The sequence below is a fragment of the Oncorhynchus masou genome, chromosome 19 (genome assembly GCF_036934945.1).
Source record: "Oncorhynchus masou masou isolate Uvic2021 chromosome 19, UVic_Omas_1.1, whole genome shotgun sequence".
In the NCBI taxonomy this organism is placed as follows: domain Eukaryota; kingdom Metazoa; phylum Chordata; class Actinopteri; order Salmoniformes; family Salmonidae; genus Oncorhynchus; species Oncorhynchus masou.
Window position 1 is genome coordinate 19,224,820 of NC_088230.1, and position 24,363 is coordinate 19,249,182.

The following is a 24,363-nucleotide window of genomic DNA, read 5'->3' on the forward strand; positions in this document are numbered from 1 at the left end:
CAGATCTCACAAGCACAGGGAGATGAAGCCTACATGCAACTTGGAATCAGATCAGGTAAATCTAAGGAGGTACATGGCAGCATGCTTTCAGAGCTCCCCGCAGAGAGGAGAAGTACACCATCCCACCCCTAGGCCGCTTTGCTACATGGGCTATTGTCTAAGAATATACCTGTTCTAGGAAGTGTTGTTTTTACCAGAACATGATTATGGTCAGAGAGTAAACACTCACACCAACTGTTCATGTGACAACTGACAGGCAAGGAGCCACCAGCACCTGGAAACACGACAACAATCACGCATCAACACATTTAGAAGAACACCAACCCTCGATGAGGAAGGTCATAGTTAGCCATATATGAATCTGCCACTTGACATGTAAAGACAAATACATCATTTGCTGGTGCTGTAGGGGTTTGTTTATTAATTATGTTTGTCTATTTATGTCTCCTCTTAGTCATCAGCTTATTACATGGGTCATTTTCAACATGGCATTGTAGCAGATAAAAGTGTTGTTAGTATGTATGTACCGCTTGGCTGACATAAAACATAAAAATATAATGTCAACAATCCCAAGCACTGAAAGTATAAATATAGATTATTCTAATTATATTATGTGGTCAATTACTGTATAACAAACTGTTGATTTCCTCTGAAATGGTTACAGCACCGAAATAGCACCAAATATATTCGTGTTTAGATGGTGTGATTCGCTCATTTCAGATCAGGCTCTTTTTTGGGGTGATGGAAATGCTGTTCTCTAGTGGCCAAACTACATCATGACAAGCAGATGTTATTTGTTCGACGGAAGGTCAAGGGGCATGAGAAGCATTACATTTCCACAAACAGTGTAATTCTCTGCGTGCGTCAGAGTTACAGGTCAAAATAAACACTTACATGAACACTAAAAACAGAACTAATGCAGAAGTGTGAGAAGAGGTGGTGTGGCCGTGGGAGAATGATGATGATCTTAGTGAGTTGCTCGGGTGTTTTTTCACCAAAGTAGGAGGAGAGGCCTGCCTTATTTAGTCATGCTTGGCCTGATTCAGGCGGCTGGCAGGGAGCCTGAACAACACTGCTGGCCTGGGGAGAGGGGCCATGCAGGAAACACACCCATACATCCTCTCTTCTTCTCTCCTCCCTCTCTTCCCCATCCCATCTTCCCATCCATATTCGTCACAATATACTGTAGCCAACGGCTTGCATGTGTAACAGGGTAAGCCTTTCTGCCTGTCATCTCGTGAAGTGTCGATATAAAAAGGCTCAGGGCTGATCTCCGGAGATGATGACAGATGACAGAAAGTGATAAAGCAAATCTCAGTCATGGGGTAAGGATGACATGTCAGCTGCACAGGAGGCTGCTGAGGGGAGAACGGCTCATAACAATTTCCAGAACGGAGCAAATGGAATAGCATCAAACACCTGGAAACAATATGTTTAATGTATCTGATACCATTCCACTCCACTCACTGACACGAGCTTGTTCTCCCCAATTAAGGTACCCACAACCTCCTGTGGTCAGCTGTCATCAATTGAACTGGGTGTAATGTTCAGAGAATTTCAAACACTGTACTTTTTTAAAGTCTTGAAGTTAGTTTGCACATACATTTTGCAGGGAAGTACAGCTCTGTCAATCAGGTTATGGGAATTGCCCAAGATGTTTATGGATCACTGTGGCAACATGCCCAATTAGCCCCTGGGACAGGTCTATCACACAACAGAGCAATCTATGAGGTCAATTTGTAGAGGTTTAGGTTGCATTTGAACAAATGTCATTAATGCCATTCAACAGTCCTAGCTGACTGCATTAGTGTGAGGGACATCACGTCCATGGTAGAAATTGCCCAAGATGCATGCCACAGTCAGAACATTTTGGGCTTCCCGGCTTCTGACGATAGACCAAACAATTATGTACAGCAGACATCACAAAGGATTACATTTACTTTACATCCACATGTGTTGTTTATTCAGTGATGTCACTGGTGAGAACACTTCTTGTACATTCCTCAGCCAACAGCATCATAGGAAACAGAGAGCGTGGAATGCTGGAGTCCCACTTTACAGAAACCCAGAGGATATGTGTGTCATCCCTCTGATAACCCTCAGACAAGAAGCAGAGCTGAGGCCTCGTCATATCCAAAGGATCGAGGAAGCACTGTCTCCCATTACCTTACATTCACTCACATTCTCTGAGACAGAAAATGAACAGCCCGCTGAGAGGTAGGACTCCATCAGATAGGTGATGTGTGAAAAGGAATGACATTAGACATCTGTGTCAACCAGTAATGTGAGGCACCTTGAGTTATAACCATGAAGACTCTACTAGAGATCAGCATAGTCAGGTTTTCAGTGGGACCATTGCTGAGATGAGCAGTGTTAGTCGTTTTATAAAGGTCAGAGCGCCCCCTACTGGCCTGTAATGTCATGGTTGAAACAATAGACTAATGCTCTTTCTTCTCCCACCGAAGGCTCTGGGATCAAATCTCTACCGTCTTGGTGTATCACCATCTTACCGTCACCTTACGGTCTCCTAATCACTAATAGAATGCTATATACTGTCGGTCGCTGTCTGAAAAGATCCAACATGAAATGTCTGTTCAACCAGAGAGAGAATTCCAAATGTGGAGAAACGGGATCTAAAAGCCCGCTATCAGAGGAAAGGAATCCTTCCAAGACATATTAAAGACAAATACTGTAACAATATCCTTTTTACTGTTGATTCAATAGAGATGATGTTTGTCTGTCTGCTGCTTTGAAGCAGAGAAAAAGAGGATATCCAAGGATAACCATTATCTAGCACGCTACATCAATGACACATTGTTAAACAGTCTGGTTGCATTTTCAACAATAAAATGTGAGACGCAAAAGACAAATTGCTCTACGTAAATAACCTCTTATACAATATTCCATCATAAACCTTAGACAATTGGTCTTAGGACAATTGTGAAGGCATGTCTGCCTACCCACAACAAGCCTTACCGAGGTTTTCTAATACTTTTGGGCACTGTACTGACCACGAAAGCGCGCAGGCACCTTTGTGTCTCTATCAACTCTCCCGCTCAGCTCTGCACAATGGCTGACCCCTCCCTCGCTATCCTCCCGTCCCTCAAAGCCCCTGTGTCCCCCAATTGCGGCACCCTTGTTCAAGTGCTGTTATCGTAGCAAGTGGAGAAGTACCAGAAACCTCTCAACAATAGGTCTGCTTATGAGGGGGGGGGGGGGGAAATTGGGTTAACTATCTGCTGTTAACAGTCTGGTTCAATGGGAATGGTCTAGTAACAGCTCTGGCCAATCAAGACAAGAGAGAGCCTGTTAAAACTTCCACATAAAACAGAGTTTTTCATGACATACTTTGTTTATTGAGCGTGTCACTTATATTTGATATTCTGTACACCAATGTGATATTACAGCTTTTTGTTGCAATCATCTTATTTATTCTGTAAAATAATTGAACAGTTGGAAGTGGTCTTTAAATTTCACAGATACATTGAATATCTCCTTTTGTGGAAGTCGTTTCAGTCTCCAATGAGGATTTTCTATTCTTCACAATCCATTGCATCCAAGTGCAGGGATCACAAAATGTGACATATCAATGCTGGGAGCTACATATTTTTCTTTATACTTTTGTTATCCGTAATAATTAACTAAACTTATCACACACTCTTCTTCAAACACAAGCCACTGACAAATGCTTCCATTCTTGAATCTTGACAAAGTACAAGATTAAACTGCATAACTTAAAGTATCCATCTGAACAAAACATAATATCTGGCAGACTGCTAGCTACATTCCTCTGACACTTTTTCTCTCCTGTCAGTTCTCACCTGGGTCTATTTAAGGGAATTGACTGTAATAAACGTCTTTTAAAAAAAAATAGATGTCTTCAAAACACAATCAAAGTGTATGCTACCATCTCTGTTTTTCCACTTCTCTATTATTTCTAGCTTAAAAATACCACTATTTAAATGGATCATACAGCACAACTGGTTGCTGTAGTTGTGTCTCACTCTTCTCCTTCCATTTGCACGAGGCAAAAATAACCAATTACATTCATTTTAGTCCCATGTGTACACACAGACACTTAATTAATGGACAGTATCTATGGCAACTGGCCCAGAATGATTCACTGAACAATACACTGACATTGAACAACAGAAACAACAACCATTAAATAGTAGTACAAAAGTCACAGAAGGCTATAAATGTGTGTGCGTGTGATGTGAGTAGTCTTTATATACGATAGACATATCTGAAAAACGATACAAAGGTATCCATGCAGAATAGTACTGTATATAAAACAAGTGCATCTCCATATGCCATACGTTTTAAAGGCCCAGTGCAGTCAAAAATGAGATTTGTCTGTGTTTTATATATATTTCCACACTATGAGGTTGGAATAATACTGTGAATTCGTAAGAATTATGATAATGCCCTTATAGTGTAAGAGCTGTTTGAAATGGCTGCCTGAAATTTCAGCCTGTTTTGGTGGGATGGAGTTTTGGCCTTCCATGGTGACATCACCATGCGTTAAAATAGTTAATAGACCAATAGGAAAGAGAGTTCCAAACCTAATTTTCAGTTTTCCCCTCCCTACTCAAACCACTCCCAGACAGCCCTAGTGGAATTCTTGCTTGAGTAATTGCCCTTCGCTAAGAAGCCCTTTTTGTTCTTTTTGACCATTTTAATGGAAAACTATTACAGTAAGGTACTTAATTGTTACCAAGAAATGATTGATATTGAGATAAAAACGGCGGCATTGGACCATTAATAACATCACATACTATACAATCCTGGCGGACTTGACAGGCACTGATACCATCTTCAGTCTACTGAAGTCTACTAGTCATAATAAGAGTGTGGTTGAACAGCTGATAACATACAGAGGAATAAACTGCACATTTCATTTTTTTCATAAAGACCCCTGAACACTGAATTAGTGCCCCAGACAGGATGGATAGTCCTTAGCACACGGTATAGTACTGTACATACAGTTGGCACATATTCATAATTCATTCTGTTATTTTCTTCACAGGACACTTTGGGCACATGTAGAAAACACCTCTCCATCAATGTTGACGTGCTCCTCATTCTGCCACTGAGCTGTGAAGTGGAGCTGCAGCTGCAGTAGTAGCAGTAAGCGATATGGTACAGTAGGTAGGGTGGGGTTAAGCCTGTGAATATCATCCTGCCTTGGCTCTCCCCCAGGGGGATGTTGCGATAGGAGACAACTGTACATCAAGGCTTCACGTTGAGTTGGGCTGGGCCAGCCTTAAACCTGCTGGGGAACCCTCTGATCCCTATAGCCTGGAGGAGAGAGAGGGCATAGTGAGGTTACACATCACCTGAATAAACTGAGTGCGCCCTGGAGTATAAGTGACCCCTGAATAACCTGAGTAAACTGAGTATGGCATAATGTTTCCAAGTGAAACTTTAATATATAAGATAATTACATTTTAATATATACTATTGGAAAATCCTTTAGAGAACTCTTCCCAGACATGCACTGCTGAGGCAGAGTCTTGATCTCAGTTGCAGATCCAGAACAGCTCAGAAGCAGTGTCTTCGCTGATCTGTGACGATGCAAGCTGCAAAGCATGCTCGGACTGGGACAGGGCTGAGGACATTCAGGGGACCGTTATAATGAGCACGACGGAGGACATCAAACCCAAACAGTGTGAGGTACAGCCAGAGGGGAGGTGGTGGAGGCACAGGCACATTGACGGAGATGGAGAGTTGATGGAATAGGAAAAAGCAATGGAGGCAGCGAGAGAGATGAGGCAGCTGTGTCGTACTATGCATGCAGTACCTACCATCAGAAACTTTCATCCATTTAGGAGGAGTAACAGAGAAAAGAAACATGAGAACAATTAATATTTCGACTGTGAAAAGCTGCATGTTACACAGTGGAACAGCATGTTCTAGAAAATGTCCAGAGAAAGATTACTGTAGTAACAAACACTGTTGAAAACAGCCCTCTTCGATATGAAAAGAAGATAAGTTAGTTAGAAGGCAAGATCCGGAGCTCAGTGGTTAAATTCAATAACAGGAGTAATAATAACAACACGAATATGCTCAACAGTGTTCCTCTCACGCTCACAGCAATTAATACCACATTGCTACCCTGACAAAGGCCTGCTCTCTGTGAACAATAGCAATTGTCACGATTCAAAGGAATCCATCCCCTTATGTGGCATGGAGAGAGAGAGAACTCTACTAATGAAATCCAAGCCAATCTGAGAAGCATTAGTGGAACCAATGGGGAGAACTCTGTAGCTATAGAGCATGGTTATTTTGAATGAAACTGCCTCAAGTGATAACATAAAGCAGACACAAGATAGTACAAGCGGAAGAGCGGGATCTATATGCCAAGTATCTCATTCACAATGTGAGCCAATATATCTATTCTGGTCATTTCCTCTTAAAGAGATTGAGATATTTTGAAATTCACATTCAGAAAAGTGCCTTTAGCTACGCAATTCAATCTGCAGTGAGCGTTGAAGAGAGAGAGAGATAATTACAGCACCCATCAAACCACATGGAAAAACCTGTCTATCTGACGGGGCTGTGGCTGCAAAGTGAATAGAGAGGATATCATACACAACCCTCTATGAACAGGACCAGGAGCTTTTCCTGTGGTCAAGAAATCTCCTAACCCTGCCCATGAACATAGATATGATATTATCTACGTTGACTTGGACAATAAGAATGCTGCTGCTTCCACATAAATACATCAAATCAATTGATGCAACATACAAACAACACCATCATCATACACACCCTCCCCACCCACACAAAAATGCATTAGTTCATGGAATGTTCGTATCTGTTCCGCCTGCATCTAGGCACCTTATAACGCCTCCCTGCTGACATCGGCTGGAACTCTTGTGTTCAGTACATGTGTGTTCAGTTCATGTGCGGGGTTCCCATATGACCTTTCTGGACCTTTTCTAACCTGTCTTATGATGGGCTCCTTGAAAATGTCCCGTAAAGACCGTTGATACACAATAATAAACCTAATCCACATATGACTTTCTGAAGTTACCTCAATCACGTGGAAATGCATAATGCAGAGGGACACATACTTGCCAGGATGACCATGTCCATGCCCCAGAAAATACTCATGATCCAGCCCACCATGATGATGGCTGTGAGGATCTGGATGAAGGCTGCCGCGATGTTCAGCCAAAACACACAGCACATGTGGCGGTCAGGCAGGTCTGTCCGCGCTCCGCACAGCACCGTGAAGGCAGACACGAACGTACCTGCAGAGAGAACACGCGGAGGCACGAATGCACGCACGCAAACATGCACACATATTAGGACTTGGGACAAAGAAAATTCACAAAGACAGGATTTAGGGAGATCAAAGAGAAAAGGCAGTTTAAAATACAGTATGAATTCATACGCAGCAGAGTAACACTATGTATACTGACTTATGGCCCAAAACATTGTTCAGTCAATTAGGCTAAGGTTGAATAACAAGCTTGAAGTGTATATGGCTGAGACTGATGCAACTCCTTGTGCCTTTGGGGATCTGAACCAAACCCTTTCTATCACCAACTCATACAGGTCCTAACAACCCCCCCCTCACACACACACACACAGCCCTGGATCTAAAGCTAAATTACATATTATTTACAGTTCTAGGTCAGAGGGTTGGGTTGGAGCTGTCTCATGTGACTAGGATAATGTTTAATTAGCATCAACATATTTTATGGTTGATTTGAATAGGGACCACAGTGTGTGTGAGAGTGCGTGTGTGTGTGCGTATAGCTAATGCTAATTTCAACACCCGTCCCTAAATTAGCCTTTAGGAAGGAGAGGAAAGGGAATTCCAAAGATAATGCCCGCTTAACTAGCTTGATTCTGCTGTAGTCATAGTCTACCTTTTTCTGGGGAAATCAAACAGATAAACCCAAAACAAAATGGATGGAAGCAAGGGACATCTATTCTCTGTCATTGCTGGGTCATTTGCCAGGAGGAGAACCACAATTAAGAGGAAAATATCAGTGCTTCCACAATATGAACTATTCTCAATCGTCAAATAAATCAGGGTTACTTCCCCTAAATAGGAACTAAAGGAAGTGGACAGATAAATAACCTTCCCCTTTTCCACAATGTTTCATTTGAATCTGGTTGATCAATGAGACATACCATTAATCATACTCGAGAATCCAACGAGACACATAGAGTACTTAGTGCCAGAGGTCTGCCTCCCTTTCCTTTACAACGGGCCAATCAGGCTAAGAATAGCCTTTAGTCCAAACACAGATAAACATCATTTACAGGGAAAGAGCCCAAAAATCTATTGGCAGCAGGGAACGAGCAGTCCTTGTGTTCACTGGTCCTGTGCCAAGATTGGCTTGTTCAGATGGTGAGCCCGTTTAATAATTTGATCAGATTGGTAGGTTTACATGGGGGTGGTCATAGAGAATCAATTCTACACAAAATGTTAGAAGGACCATCATTTTAATCTTTGTAATATGTTCTTTAACTGATTGATATAAGGATCTCATCCAAATCATTTAGAGGGTTATGTATGTGAGATTGAACATGGCAGGTCAGGTGATTTCGGACCGACTTAAGATGCTGCTTAATTGCTGTGTCCTTTTCAAATGAAGGATACATCCTTCTGTAAATGAATCAGTTACAAACTGATCTAGAGATAGTCAGACGAGTGTGATTAAAATCTAAATTATGCCATGCTTCTGGAGAGTAAAAAATATAAATTGACGAGAGATGACGGAAAACAGTCTCCTCCCAGTAATTTTATATACAACCAGAGCACACGTAGGAATGTGAGGGCATCAACTTGACTGCTGGCATGCAAAACATTTTAGAACTGTATATAACAGTGGGCTAGTGGGGTTCAAACCCTCCAACTGCAGCTTTCAACTACCACCCACAAATTTTATGTCTATTGGTACACACTGCAAAAGGCCTAAAACCATTAGTACAGCATCTGGTCACAGATATAAGAGCTTTCTGCAATGTAATTTATAACATCATACATCATTAGAGCTGTCATTAGCACAATAAATTAGTGTTGCAGGGATTCTTGAAAACCGGGACAATCCTTTTCTGGCATTGAAAAAATATCGATTTTGTTGCATTATTTGGGCAAACATTTAGGGGGATTTTATAAGGGAAAATTTGATTTTGGAATTTTATAAATATTTCCAATATTATTAATTTTCATGTCAGCTCTATGCTCTGAAATGCCCTTGTCCAGAGCAAAGGATCCCAACTTCGAACTCTCCTAAAACAGGCAATAATTCATATTAACTGAAAAAGGGCCTTATGAAGTTTCTTACAATAGTGCACTCTGAATTTAAATAATATTTATCTCAAAACTGTGATTCCTAAAGAATATGTTCAGAGATCTGAACTCCGTCAGAATTGTCTAAATTCCTAAATGAATCAGGAATGAGCAGGATCAGCTATAGTGCCTTCGTAAGGTATTCAGACCCCTTTATTTTTTCTACATTTTGTTACATTACAGCCTTCTTCTAAACTGGATGAAATTGATTGTTTGTTTTCCTCATCAATCTACACACAATACCCCATAATGACAAAGCAAACAAAAACACGTTTTTAGACATTTTAGCAAATGCATTAAAACTAGAAAATGTAAACATCACATTTACATAAGTATTCAGACCCTTTACTCAGTAACTTACCTTTGGCAGAGTTTACAGCCTCGAGTCTTCTTGGGTATGACGCTACAAGCTTGGAACACCTGCATTTGGGGAGTTTCTCTCATACTTCTCTGCAGATCCTCTCAAGCTCTGGGGGGGGGGTGTCCATACACAGCTATTTTCAGGTCCCTCCAGAGATGTTTGATCGAGTTCAAGTCCGGACTCTGGCTGGGCCACTCAAGGGCATTCAGAGACTTGTCCCGAAGCCATTCCTGCATTGTCTTGGCTGTGTGCTTAGGGTCATTGTCCTGTTTGAAGGTGCACATTCGCCTCAGTCTGAGGTCCTGAGCGCACTGGAGCAGGTTTTCATAAAGGATCTCTCTGTACTTTGCATCGTTCATATTTCCCTTCATCCTGCCTGACTGGTCTCCCTGTCCCTGCCACTGAAAAACATCCCACAGCACGATGCTGCCACCACCATGCTTCACTGTAGGGATGGTGCCAGGTTTCCTGCAGACATGACCCTTGGCATTCAGACCAAAGCGTTCAAACTTGGTTTCATCAGACCAGAGAATCTTGTTTCTCATGGTCTGAGAGTCCTTTAGGTGCCTTTTGTCAAACCCCATGCGGGCTGACGTGCCTTTTAATGAGGAGTGGCTTCTGTTTGTCCACTCTAACATAAGGGCCTGATTGGAGGAGTGCTGCAGAGATGGTTGTCCTTCTGGAATGTTCTCCCATCTTCACAGAGGAACTCTGGAGCTCTGTCAGAGTGACCATAGGTTTCTTGGTCAGCTCTCTGCCCAAGGCCCTTCTCCCCCGATTGCTCCATTTGGCCAAGTGGTCAGCTCTAGGAAGAGTCTTGGAGGTTCCAAACTTCTTGCAATTAAGAATGATGGAGGCCACTGTGTTCTTGGGGACCTTCAATTCTGCAGAAATGTTTTGCTACCCTTCCCCACATCTGTGCCTCGACACAATCCTGTCTCGGAGCTCTTCAGACAATTCCTTTGACCTCATGTTTTCGTTTTTGCTCTGACATACACTGTCAACTGTGGGACCTTTATATAGAGAGGTGTGTGCCTTTCCAAATCATGTCCAATCAATTGAATTTGCCATAGGTGGACTCCAATCAAGTTGTAGAAACATCAAGGATGATCAATGGAAACAGGATGCACCTGAGCTCAATTTCGAGTCTCATAGCAAAGGGTCTGAATACTTATGTAAATAAGGTATTTCAGTCTTTCATATTTATTACATTTGCAAACATTTCTAAAAAACAGTTTTCCCTTTGTCATTATGGGATGTTGTGTGTAGATTGATGAGGATTTCATTTTTATTTAATCCATTTTAGAATAAGGCTGTAATGTAACAAAATGTGGAAAAAGTAAAGGGGTCTGAATACTTTCCGAATGCACTGTATACCATCACTTCCTTATTACATGTAGTACAACAAAACCACTCATGGTTTGTAAAGTTCTCTACTTTTGATATATTTAAACAAACAAAGTTGAAATCACCAAGGTCACAACCATAAACTGTTAACTCCAGCTCCCTGATAGATTAAGATAGCATGTGAATTTTGGTTCAAATATGTTTATTTTAATTAGGTTTTAAAGTCATAAAGCAACTGAGGAAAAACAACAACAAAAATGTTGTGTACCACTTGAATGAGGATGAAAAATACAATTCCGTAAGATTTTTGCCTATCGTCAACTCCATCAGAGTGCTGAAAGATCTGATAGAATGGTTTTTTTTGGGGGTGATTTTCAAATGAACCATTTTCTTTGTTTTACAAACGCTTGCATTACTTTTATTTTCAGAGGCAAAAATATGTCTATTTTAAGTATCTGTTGTCAACTCCGTCAGTGGCTTGTCAACTCTGTCACTGATGGCTAACGCCCTTAAGATCCCCCTTTTATGAAAATATTCTCCCTAAAAAAAACATATGCTTAAACTATTTCAGTATTTGCTGTGCTAGATAATGTTTGCTTTTTTAAATGTTGTTTTATGCTCTGAATCTAGAACAACTAAAATGCTAACAAAATTAGCCCTGGAGCATTACATAGCACTATAAAATAAAAACATGTTTCGAGACTTGTATTACATATTTGAATAATCTAATGTTAGGATTAAACAGTCAAGACATTTAAAACACTTGTTGAACAATACATTTAAAAATGAAATGCCTTTTATGGTGTCTGACAGAGTTGACATAAATCCAGTTAGTTGCATTTTATAAACAAATGCAATAATTAGGTGTGATAGCTGATACAGTACTTTGGTCTATCAAAATATATATTTAAAATGGTATGAATACAAATATTTGGGGAAGAAATATGAGATCGTCCCGTCTTTCAAGAATCCTAAAATGAGAAGAAATGCGAACAAAAGTTATATCTCTTGGTGGAATTTTCATCACTAATGATGTCTCGCTCTCTGTTTTTGTCTCTCTCTTTTCTTATCCTCTCTCTCTTTCCCTCTATATCTGTGACACTAAGCTGTTAACAGACTGAGAGCATTGTCCACAGTCAACTGTCTCCCCGACTTACTAACGCCTTCACACCCAGGCCAATCCTTATTAGCAACATTTCAACCCCCATCAACCCCTCCATCCATCCATCCATCCCTCCCTCCCTCCCTCCTCCCGCCCACCCGCGCACAGAGTCTGTGTGTGGAGTGAGAGCCAGGAGTATGGTTAGTGTCATCGTCGTCATGCATTATGCCACTGATGACTGTAATTTTCTGAAGCGTTTGCACTTAGTGCCAACTGAAAATGTGGAAGGTTAATTATCCCATTTAGTTCTTGTTTTTTTTTTGAGAGAGAACTTTCACTGCAAGTGGCCTTGGAAGGGACCACTTGGGACAGAAATAAAAGGGAACTCATCTAAGCTCAGTGAGGAAGCAGAACTTTTATACAAAGGCTTTCTTGCCTCTTTCTCTTCCTGCCTGTTTATGTTTGTTTGAGTGTGTGTTTTGTCCCCTCCAGTATTGTGAATGCTTCTACTTTCCAGAGAGAGAGAGAGAGAGAGAGAGAGAGAGAGAGAGAGAGAGAACACATTTTTTTAAAGGAAAGTTGAGTTGCTTTGATCTACAGTAAGAGGGGTTTGATTATTTGCAGTTGCCCTATTTAACAACTCAAACTCAATGACAACAGTACTGAGCAACAATGGGCCTCGTATGTTGTTCCAAACTTCAGTCTAGGTGCTAACGTGTTCGATAACCTAAAAAGCTTTTTCTCCATGATTTGAATGGTACTTTTGCCTGTGCTACTCAAAGCTTAGACTTTCACATTTATGATTGAACATTGTACATGATGTAGTTTCAGAATGATTAAAAAAGGTCAGTTTCCCGCAATATTTAGATACACTGTCTTTGTAAAGTAAACATACGAAGGCTTGGGCAAAAAATGCACGAGTAAACTGAACCCTTAAGCGTTCACAGGCGTGTGCTAACCCATACAAAGAGAGACCATTGGATACACCAGGATGGAAATAGAAAATGACCTCTGCTAAACATACTCCCCTGCCTCACAACAACCACACCCTTCCCATCCCTTCTCCACCTCCACTCACTTTAGACCTATATAAGCCAGGCAGGTGAGGGCATTTGTCAACATTACTAGCAGACACACCCCATCAATCATCCACCCAGGAACCTGCACTCCCTCTTACTGGGCCTCCCTCCCTGCCTGGGCTCAACTTCCTCCCAGATCTGCTCTCTCTCTCATTGAGGCAGCATACCACAACATCCATGCTCTAGCAAGCTGGAGAGGGACATAAACATAATTTTGTTATGGTTATATCTTTATGGCTCCTCCTAACATATCGGGGCATCAAAGCAAGACCCACATACAGTACTTTGTGCCTTGCTGTGTGTTTTTGGTCCCCAGATACTAACACACTGTCTGTGACAGCTTGGTAATGTGTGTGTGTGTGTGTGTGTGTGTGTGTGTGTGTGTGTGTGTGTGTGTGTGTGTGTGTGTGTGTGTGTGTGTGTGTGTGTGTGTGTGTGCCTGGGAGACATGGTATTAGCCTTGAGGTTACATGTAGATGTGTAGTCTGCTCTGATGGTGCAATTTTCCAAGTCTTCCTGGCGCACAGACCCGAAATGGACAATTCTATGAGCATAAGTGACCTCAATTTATGACATTAAGCAGGGGCTCAAGCTCCAGGACAAGCCTAGAAGGCACTCTGGGCCTGAGACATCACCACCAGACACTAACAGGCTGCAGGTGCTACAATGTATGACCTGTCTAATTGAGAATGGCCAGAATCTAGAACAGAAAGAGATCCAGTATGAATTGAAATATACTAGATTGATTGACTGTGTTATAAAAGACAGTATCTCATATCAACTCCATTTATCTGTTGTAATTGTGGTGGGTTGTAGAACATTTCTGCACCATAAAGGAGAGTCAAAAAACTTGGCAACAGACACCATTCTCCCACTGGTATTAGACTCCACTTTATCAATGTTTATCAATGCTAACAATGTTAGCTTACAATACAGTCAATTCTAAGGGAGAGACTGGAACAGGATTCTCCTGATGGGGGACAGCCAATGATACCAGTGCTATGTCTCCCACAGGACAACTAGATTTCCAGGTGGAGCAGAGAAGGACAACATGAGCATTGGTCCAAAGCCTGTAGTTAATCTGATTAAATGGACTAACAGAGCTCCTCAAGGAGTTTTGAATTTAATGCATTCCCACTGTCAAAGATCAATTAGTCAACTCTCAACCAAGATCACAAATATTGTAACCTAGTGTCTGCTTGTCTGCATCTGAATAAACCCACAATTTAATCTATTTTCTAACCCAAGACACAAAGCCATTATGGGAGTTCAGTCAACACAATTAGAGACTGGGGGAGCACATCAACATGTCCGCATGCAGCCTGAAGCTCGTGCATCATATGAGGGATCTGTACTCTTATGAATCCTTTTGTGATGTGTACCCAGACCTCATTTTCCTCTGTTTTCAGTAATGGAAATGTGAATGTGTCCGGATGGAGCTGATTAAGTTGCTTCTAGGAAGGAAGGCTCATGTGTATTTCTTAGAGAGGGCTTGTCATTAATCATTCAGCATGCAGCTGGTACCGTACATACTCTGACACCTCACTTTAACCACTCACCACGGACGGCAAATGTTTTATAGCCCAGTGTATTTACATTTCTAATGGCCACCTGGTTGCTGTACAGTATTAAAGCAGGATGGATGAAGAGAGGGAAGGAGTGTGCCTGACATTATCTTACTCATCTAAAGGGTGAAACATAAATCTACCCTCTGTGATTCTGTTGGGATGAGGATATGTAAGCCAGGTTTGGTGCCGGACCAAGGACCAAGCATCTCCATGGCATCTCTTTCTCTCATTCTTTCTCTCTCTCTCTCACGCTCTCTCTCATGCTCTCTCTCACGCTCTCGCTCATGCTCTCTCTCACGCTCTCTCGCTTTCACGCTCTCTCTCTCTCTCTCTCTCTCTCACACAGTCATAATAAAGCTAGTTCACTTTTCCATGTGTTGGATGCACCACTATTGTACTGTAAGATACTGCATATGCCCTACTGTGTTCACTCACGTCATGACTCGTGTTCTAGAGATGTCAAGGTTACGTTAAGTCTTAGTGCAGCATCTTATTCATCACTGGCGGTGGAGAAGCTTAGACATGCATTTGATGCTTGTGCATGTAGGGGCTCAATCTAAGAATGTCAGTTATGGGTTGTACTACAAGTTTACTAAAGCCCAGTACTATGTCATTATTCATTTTCAATCACTTCATCTAGGGTTTAAAAATGTGAGTGGTCGTTTCAAGTGTACGCAATTAGCTTTCCCAAAAACAGCCCGTAATCTCCCTGTTATGCATCCTACTCCAGAAAGACAGGCACAACTGTCCATGGAGCAGACAGGTAGGAAAAGCCTTCTGTTCTGGTAGGCTCTAGCTGCTGTCATGGAAACCGCAGCTGTGCCATGGGGAGGGAGTGCAATGGGAGTGATACAATAGGGGCCATGTAACCATTCAGAAGGTCTTGTGATAAACATAAGCACTAAAAACTGCTATGTAACAGGTTAGGGGCTTCAGTGGTTTTACTTTTAAGAGTCTCTATGGGCTTTCCAATTGGGTTCCTAAGTTGTTTTTGATTCTGCCTTTGTCATTATGCGAATCCCATTGTAATGGTTTGCTATGGTCAAAATACCATTATATGACGTATCCAACTGTCTCTCTCTGTCTTTCTCTCCACAACAGCTGGACATGATGTAAACAATGGGAAGACACAAAGGTAGAGGAAAATGAACTAAAAGAGGAGTCTTTCTTTAATTCTCCATCAAGACCAATCAAATGAACAGTTGAACTAATTGACCTAATATACTGTATTTACTTTTATAGACCTTTATGCAGCCTACAATGAGGATAGGTCTATGCTGAACAGTTAAAATAACAGATACCAAAGTCTAATTTTAACATTTCCATTGGCATATCTTTGAAGGGTGTTTCTACGAACAGTCTTTGATCTCGATTGAAGTATGAAAGGCGAAAGCTGATAGAGAAACTGAATTCCAATTGGACGGGCCTCGCCAAACAGATAAGGATCACAGGGGATGAAAACTAATGCCATTTCCCTCAGTCAATGAATCCCCATCCCTCTGTCCTCACACTATCTGATCTTCCTCGCAAGGGAGTCTAATTAATAATAAATATTAATATTTTCGCTTGGTTATCTCTCTCTAGAAAGCTGCTGGTGACGTACTAACAAACATGCCAGCCAATTTTAATTTATTTCATCAGTTCAGAAAATATATTTATTTCAATTATACCCAAATCAAATCCAGTGCAAATTAACAAGATTTTGTTTAACTTAATTTGGCACACAGCACATGCCACTAGCAATTACAGAAAACACAAGGACAGGGTGTGTTAGATATGGCTAACTGACTCAAGAGGGGAAGAGATGTGTGACAACTCAGCAGCCCAACAGAGACCAGTCTAAATCTGGGCCTCGCAGAGATCAATCCTCATAATAATACAAATATCAACTAAGCCCAGCTCCTGTGAATGTGGCTACATGTATTCATTTTCTTTCAGTCTTCGGACTTGGAGACATCCCAGTTGACGTGATGGCCTTGTGGTGTTAAGGTGGTGAGAAGATGCTGTAGCCTGTTTAGTATAAACTGGCTGATGAGACAGCAATGCCAGCCAGGGCATGGGTCCAACCACAACAACAAGACTCAGAATGATGATTGGACCAAACCCGAAGTGACACGCTAGTCACAGAGCCCTCAGCTGCTGCTGGGTGACGTGGGAACTGGGAATGCGTGTTGGCAGGCGGCAGTCTCAGTCTCAATGCTCATTACAGCCAGTCCTGACTGAGGGGAGGACAGCTCTTTTTCACTGGTGGAACCGACCACCCCATGACATCTGGGCCAGCCAGGCACACAACGACATTACTGGGATGTCACAGATATGTCACATGGGAGACACATTTCTAATGTTACACACTCAGTGCCATTGAATCACCACACAGACAGTCTAAGGACGGACATGTCATAACTAGTACCCGGGCCACTTGCTTGACGGTCAATAACTGTGATCAATAACCATGGATACATGTATCTGTAATTAGACTAAGACAGACTGGGTGTAGCCTCCATCTGGCTCTGGGGAAACAGATACTGAATAGAAAAATGATCAAATAATAACAGTGACTCAGTCAGTGAATGGCCCCAGCAGAGAACAGCGCAGTAGTTCTTTTAACAGGGTCCCGAGCCGCTCCTGTGTCCTCTCCTTTCAGATGTGCCTGATATGAAAGGGATCAGTGGGCCTGGGCTCCACAGCCCTCATTAGGGTCAGTGGAGGATAGTGTGGAGATCAATGTTATGTTGATGCTACGTGGTGCATGCAGTGTGCCATTCCACTGAGAAACTGGAAATCATTACCATACAGATCCCATTACTCTTACTCCAGCATCTCTAACTCCACACTCCAGATATGGTACAGTGGCATCGGTACAAAGACAGATGGACCTATTGCCAGCCCAGCAACCCCTCTTGACAATTAGGAGATGAGGAAGAGTTGAAGATTAATGAGGATTGGGAATAAGGGAAGGATTATAACCCAAATTGCTAAATGCAGTGGCTTGCAGAAGTATTCACCCCCCCTTTGCATTTTTCATATTTTGTTGCCTTACAACCTGGAATAAACATGTATTTTTGGGGGGGGTTGTATCATTTGATTTACACAACATGCCTACCACTTTGAAGATGTTAAAAAAATAATTGCTGAAACAAACAAGAAATAAGACAAAAAGACTGAATACTTGAGCGTGCATAACTATTTACCCCCCCCCCCCCCCCCATAGCCATTACTTTGTAGAGCCACCTTTTGCAGCAATTACAGCTGCAAGTCTCTTGGGGTATGTCTCCATAAGCTTGGAACATCTAGCCACTGGGATTTTTGTCCATTCTTCAAGGCAAAACTGCTCCAGCTCCTTCAAGTTGGATGGGTTCTGCTGGTGTAGAGCAATATTTAAGTCATACCACAGATTCTCAATTGGATTGAGGTCTGGGCTTTGACTAGGCCATTCCAAGACATTTAAATGTTTCGCTTAAACCACTCTAGTGTTGCTTTAGCAGTATGCTTATTGTCCTGCTGGAAGGTGAACCTCTGTCCCAGTCTCAAATCTCTGGAAGACTGAAACAGGTTTCCCTCAAGAATTTTCCTTCCAAATTTTTGGGGAGTCTCCCACATCCCTTTTGGCAAACCCCAAACGTGTTTGCTCTTCCGTAAAGCCCAGCTCTGTGGAGACAACGGCTTAAAGTGGTCCTATGGACAGATACTCCAATCTCCGCTGTGGAGCTTTGCAACTCCTTCAGGGTTATCTTTGGTCTCTTTGTTGCCTCTCTGATTAATGCCCTCCTTGCCTGGTCCATGAGTTTTGGTGGGCGGCCTTCTCTTGGCAGGTTTGTTGTGGTGACATATTCTTTCCATTTTTTATAACAGATTTAATGGTGCTCCGTAGGATGTTTTATAACCTAACCCTGATCTGTACTTCTCCACAAATTTCTCCCTGACCTGTTTTGTGAGCTCCTTGGTCTTCATGATGCCGCTTGCTTGGTGGTTTCCCTTGCTTAGTGGTGTTGCAGACTCTGGGGCCTTTCAGTACAGGTGTATGTAGACTGAGATCATGTGACACTTACATTGCACACATGTGGACTTTATTTAACTGTGTGACTTTTGAAGGTAAGTGGTTGCATAGCAAAAGGGGACTCTCAATGAATCCATCCTAATTGAGGTGAAGAGGGGAGTAGGCCTAATAGTTTGCTGATGAAATGTCTTTCTAAAGTACATTGTATCATTTTCATCAACATACATTGCACACATTTTTTTATAATTACACTGTATGTCTTAAAAATATTGTTCTAATGATTACCCTTACAAAAATGAATTTGTTGTGGAAAATTTGCTGCAAACTGAAGTGTGCCACAGAATGTTGCCAGAAGTTTGCAAATGTTTGCCACTTGTGGTGAATTTTTGCAAAACCTTAGTCATCCATTTTGTTTTCTGAAAGACAATTCTCTCAAGATTCAATTTGAACTTGTGGCAAACCTGTGGCAACAAGTTCAAACACCAGTAACCACTGATGACTAGTGATGGGCATTCCGGCTCTTTTCAGTGAGCCGACTCTTTTGGCTCCCAAACAGCTCTTTAAAAAATATGTTTTGTATTTTTTCAAGTCAAACAGTTTGCGATAGTTTGACTATGATTGGTGTTAAAACAATTCTAATTAAATTATTAAATGAAATCATACTCTACCTTAACCACAATGTATTTAAAAATGCATTGGTTTGTTATGAAAAAGAACGCTATTAATCATTTGCATTTAAAGTATAACTTTTTAATTAATATAAACAAAGTGCATATAAATGTAACCATTCAAAACAAATACAATCTGAACAACATAATAATAGAATATTGCACCATATCAAAGAAAAATAAATAACAATGTGCAAAACTGCAGCATCCCACTTAAAACATTAAACTGGTCCCTCATTTCTCTCTCTTCTGTATTGCCATGTTATAACTAGCAGCACACAGCAATGCTGACCATATTTTGCTTTTATGAGAGATTTGCATTCAGAAATGTAAGCTGCCTCACTTTTTTCTCAGTAATTATTTGTCCCGTTTTCGAGAAGACCCTCTCAGAGGGAACAGATGTGGCCACTATGCAGTCTCTCCCTGTCATTACTTTAGTAAGACGTAGGTAGACAGAGGCCTTGTTCTTCCAACCGGCTCAGAGGATCTGCTGATCTTTGGACCGGACCTCCATTATGGCATCTGCTGAGGGATTCCTTTGTGATGCATCCCCAGTTGCTCTCTCGTCAAACAGCATCCAAACAGCGGATGTTTGTGGCACTACTGCTGGTGTTTCTGCTCCATCTGATCCCTCTTCTTCCTGTTGCCCTGGTGCCTGAGCCAGCTGACTGCTGGGGCTGTCCCTCCCTGCTGCTGAGGTTATTCTTTGAAGAGCCTCATCAATTGCTCTGGCATCACTGAAGGCTATGTTCTTAAACCTGGTGTCAAGTGCAGCGAATTCTGATAGCACGTGATTATATTCCATTCTGTGGAACATTCTGTCCATTGATAAATATAGGGTGTCCATCAACTCTGTCACATTTGCTTCTCTCTGGCAGCTGGCTGTGATTTGCTGCAGACCCTTATACAAGAGTATCATTTTTGAGGCTGTCACATAGCTGAAAAGAGATAATAGTAACTTATTAGTTCAGGTTCATGTTTGGTCTACTGATACTACATTCTCATCTACTGCTCATATACATATATAATACTGGATTAAATAATGATGTAGTAATAACTGCTTACTCTACCTCTCTCCACTGATCTCCACAGTGACCTGCTCAAAGGTTTCCAGGACTCTGCACACCTCCTCCACCACCTCCCATTCCTCTTGGGTCAGAGCATCAACAGGTGCATTGACAATGGCCAGGGTAGAGATGATGGCATCCTTTGACTCAAGAAACTGCTTGAACATAAAACATGTTGAATTCCACTTTGTAGTGCAGTCTTGTTTAGGCCTCAGCTCAGCCATCCCCATCTGGCGTTGTGTAGGCTTTAGTTTTTCAGCACCTACTGTTCTCCTGTTGAAATATTCCACAGCTGCTTTCACTTTGTCCACAGTGGGCTTCATCACCTTCAGAGCATCTCTTACAATCAGGTTGATTGTCTGGGCAAGACATGGGTGATGGGTCCATTTAAACAGGTGTGTCTGTCGCTGAACTCAAAGCAGTCCGAAGACAGCTGGACATCGAAAGATCTTCAATGAAGTGACATGTAACTGACATGTAAGAAGTGATTACCTTTGATGTCCAGCAGTCAGTGGTAAGGCAAACTGCAGTAGCTTTATGGTCTATATTATTTTATTAATTTTTTCGTTCTTTGAATTAGTTAATTATATTCATTTAAATCCTTTGATCATTCATATCTTAATTTTTTTATATATTTATAAATAGATTCGGCTCTTATGATATGCGAGCCAGCTCCCAACGTTCATCTACAAGAGTCGGTTCTTAGAGATCTGTTGGAAATCTGTTGGAAAACGGAAGCCAAGCTATCTAGCTTGCTACCTAACAAAGTTGTCCAGTGAGTGAGTAACTTATTAATTAAGCTTCCCAATCAACTTTAACATTTTATTAGCTAAATGATGCCTAGTTAGCAATATCATGTTTTATGGGATAGGGTGAAAAATATTTTGTGTATACCAGTTTCAATCTGTCAGTGCCACTGAAATCAAATAAAATGTTATTTATCACATGCGCCGAATATAACAGGTGAAAACCTTAACGTGAAATGCTTACTTACAAGCCCTTAACCAACAGTGCAGTTTTAAGAAAATAAAAGTTAAGGATTTATTTAAATAAATTTAAGTAAAAAAAGTAACACAATAAAATAACAATAACAAGGCTATATGCAGGGTACTGGTACCGAGTCAATGTGCGGGGGTACAGGTTAGTCGAGGTAATTGAGGAATTATGAACATGTATGTATGGGTAAAGTGACTATGCATAGAAAATAAACAGCGAGTAGCAGCAGCGTAAAAAATAAATAAAGGGGGGGGTCAATGCAAATAGTCCGGGCAGCCATTTGATTCATTATTCAGCAGCCTTATGCCTTGTGGGTAGAAGCTGTGAAGGAAGCCTTTTGGACCTAGACTTGGTGCTCTGGTACCGCTTGCCGTGCGGTAGCAGAGAGAACAGTCCATGGCTGGAGTCTTTGAAAATGTATTGGTCCTTCCTCTGACACCACCTGGTAAAGAGGTCCTGGATGGGAGGAAGCTTGGCCCCGGTGATGTACTGGGCCGTACGCACTACCCTCTGTAGCGCCTTACGGTCAGATGCCGAGCAGTTACCATACCAGGCGGTGATGCAACCAGTCATTATGCTCTTGATGGTGCAGCTGTATAACTTTTTGAGGATCTGGGGACCCATACCAAATCTTTTCGGTCTCCTGAGGGGGAATAGGCATTATTGTGCCCTCTTCACGACTGTACTGGTGTGTTTGGACCATGATAGTTTGTTGGTAATGTGGACACCAAGGAACCAAGAAGCTCCACGATCGGCTCCTTTGTCTTGCTTATGCTGAGGGAGAGGTTGCTGTACTGGCAGTCTCTGACCTCCATCCTATAGGCTGTCTCATCGCTGTCGGTAATCAGCAAGGTGGTGTCGTCAGCAAACTTAATGATGGTGTTGGAGTTGTGCTTGGCCACGCAGTTGTGGGTGAACAGGGAGTACAGGAGGGGACTAAGCATTCACCCCTCAGGGGCCCCTGTGTTGAGGATCAGCGTAGCAGATTTGTTGTTGCCTACTCTTATCACCTGGGGGTCCAGGATCCAGTTGCAGAGGGTGGTGTATAGTCCCTGGGTCCTTAGCTTAGTGATGAGCTTTGGGGGCACTATGTTGTTGAAAGCTGAGCTGTAGTCAATGAACAGAATTCTCACATAGGTGTTCCTTTTGTGCATGTGGGAAATGGCAGTGTGGAGTGCAATTGAGATTCCGTCATCAAATCCCTGCGGCAGTAAGGTGGAAGAATCTGCTGTTCTGCCCCTTGAGCAAGGCAGTTAACCCCCAACAACAACAACAACAACTGCTCCCCGGGTGCCAAAGACATGGATGTCAATTAAGGCAGCCCCCCCCCCTCTTATTCAGAGGGGTTGGGTAAATGCGGAAGACACATTTCGGTTAAATGCATTCAGTTGTGCAACTGCCTAGGTACCCCCTTTCTCTTTTGCAGTGGAGGAGTTAGACCAGGAAACCACAGGAGGTTGGTGGGACCTTAATTGGGGAGGACGGGTTCATGGTGATGGCTGGAGTGGAAGAATATGAAAGACTTACACACAGTGAGTATTCTGTAAATGCCCCCTTTTTTTTTATACACGAGGGAAGGTCCTCGGGACACATGTGGATAGGACTGTGGACACACCAAGCAATACATAAAGCTTTAGCCGGGTCTTTCCAGGTACATGTTGAAAGCATTGTTGTTTATTTTGAAAACTGATTGTTAAAAGGAATTTTTAATTGATTGAATACTTTGTGCTCGAGAGGACAGCCCAGATGACTGAGTTGTTGAAGAACAACCTTTAGCTCACAAACAAAGTTGCAGATTACATGAAGTAGACTGCGATCCAGTAGGCTCAGAGGACAAGACAGAATGGGGCCAAGACAGTCTAAATAGTTTGAGAGGATTTGCGTCTGCTGGATACACCAGACATGGTGGGTTTAATTGTTTACAAAAGCATTAGATTTGAATATGATTCTGTTTGCTGTGATTTACTAGCCTGGCTGAGGCGACCCACGGGTCTCAGCGCAGAGAGAGGAGGCTGTTTTTGTTAATGCGCTCATAAATTGTGCGACAGGGTTTGATTGGTTCTCTCAAATGTTTGTTTTTTCCTTGGGTTAAGACCTCCCATTGTTTGGATTTGAATATCCAACCATTGTAATACAAGGGGGCGGCGTTCGGGTTTGAGTGTGGCTGTACGCGCGGGTGTTTGAGTGAGAAAGACACAGGAGAGCCAACCAGTAAAAGCACAGCCCCCTTCATTATTGTCGCATTGAGCCAAAAATATCAAAGAGCCATTCCAGACTGACGTCAGGAGGTCTTTGAAAGTTAGGTGGTAGCCAGACTAATGATGAACTGCAATGAAAAAGTAATTTGCAATGAAAAAGTAATTGCTTCGATGCCTCGGGGAAACTCACTAAAGAACTGATCGCTGTCTTCAAGGACAAAAAAAATATTGCAGGCCCAAGATCTTCTCTTTGAAGTGCAGGCATAGTCAGAAATGACCCTCCTGGTGGTGCCTCAGATACTCATTAATTTTTTGCCTGAAACAATAAAGTTATTCACTAACCATTCTTCTCTGCATATACACAAGGTGACATCGCTTTAAGACTTGATGGAAGGAGCAAGTGCTGTAAGTCTGGCAGAAAGACCCACCTTCGAAGAGACCAGAACGTCCTTCATTGACTTGCGGCCTGGACGTTTAAATAGTGGATAGGCATAGGGAGATCGATGGTGAAATTAGATGATAGCACTTGTAAACCTTGAATGAAAGGAACAGCATTCCAAAATTGGTTAAATGCACACTCCAAGACATTGTTATGTAATTGAACCTATGAGCCTAAGCCCCCAATGAATGGAAGATGTAGGCATCAAACAGGGATTGGGTGTTT

The 24,363-nt window shown here is 42.0% G+C and overlaps 1 protein-coding gene across 1 annotated transcript in view; it reads right to left on the minus strand.

The window, feature by feature from the left end:
- Positions 1-1,090: 1,090 nt before the first annotated feature.
- stum (stum, mechanosensory transduction mediator homolog) overlaps positions 1,091-24,363 on the minus strand; it is a 31,086-nt gene continuing 7,813 nt past the window's right edge. Inside the window, exons 2-3 of the mRNA XM_064925228.1 lie at positions 7,080-7,259; positions 1,091-5,301 (exon numbers count right to left, since the gene is read on the minus strand). Coding sequence (XP_064781300.1) covers positions 5,267-5,301; positions 7,080-7,259 — 215 coding nt within the window. The 3' untranslated portion in view covers positions 1,091-5,266. The remainder of the gene's footprint in view (positions 5,302-7,079; positions 7,260-24,363) is intronic.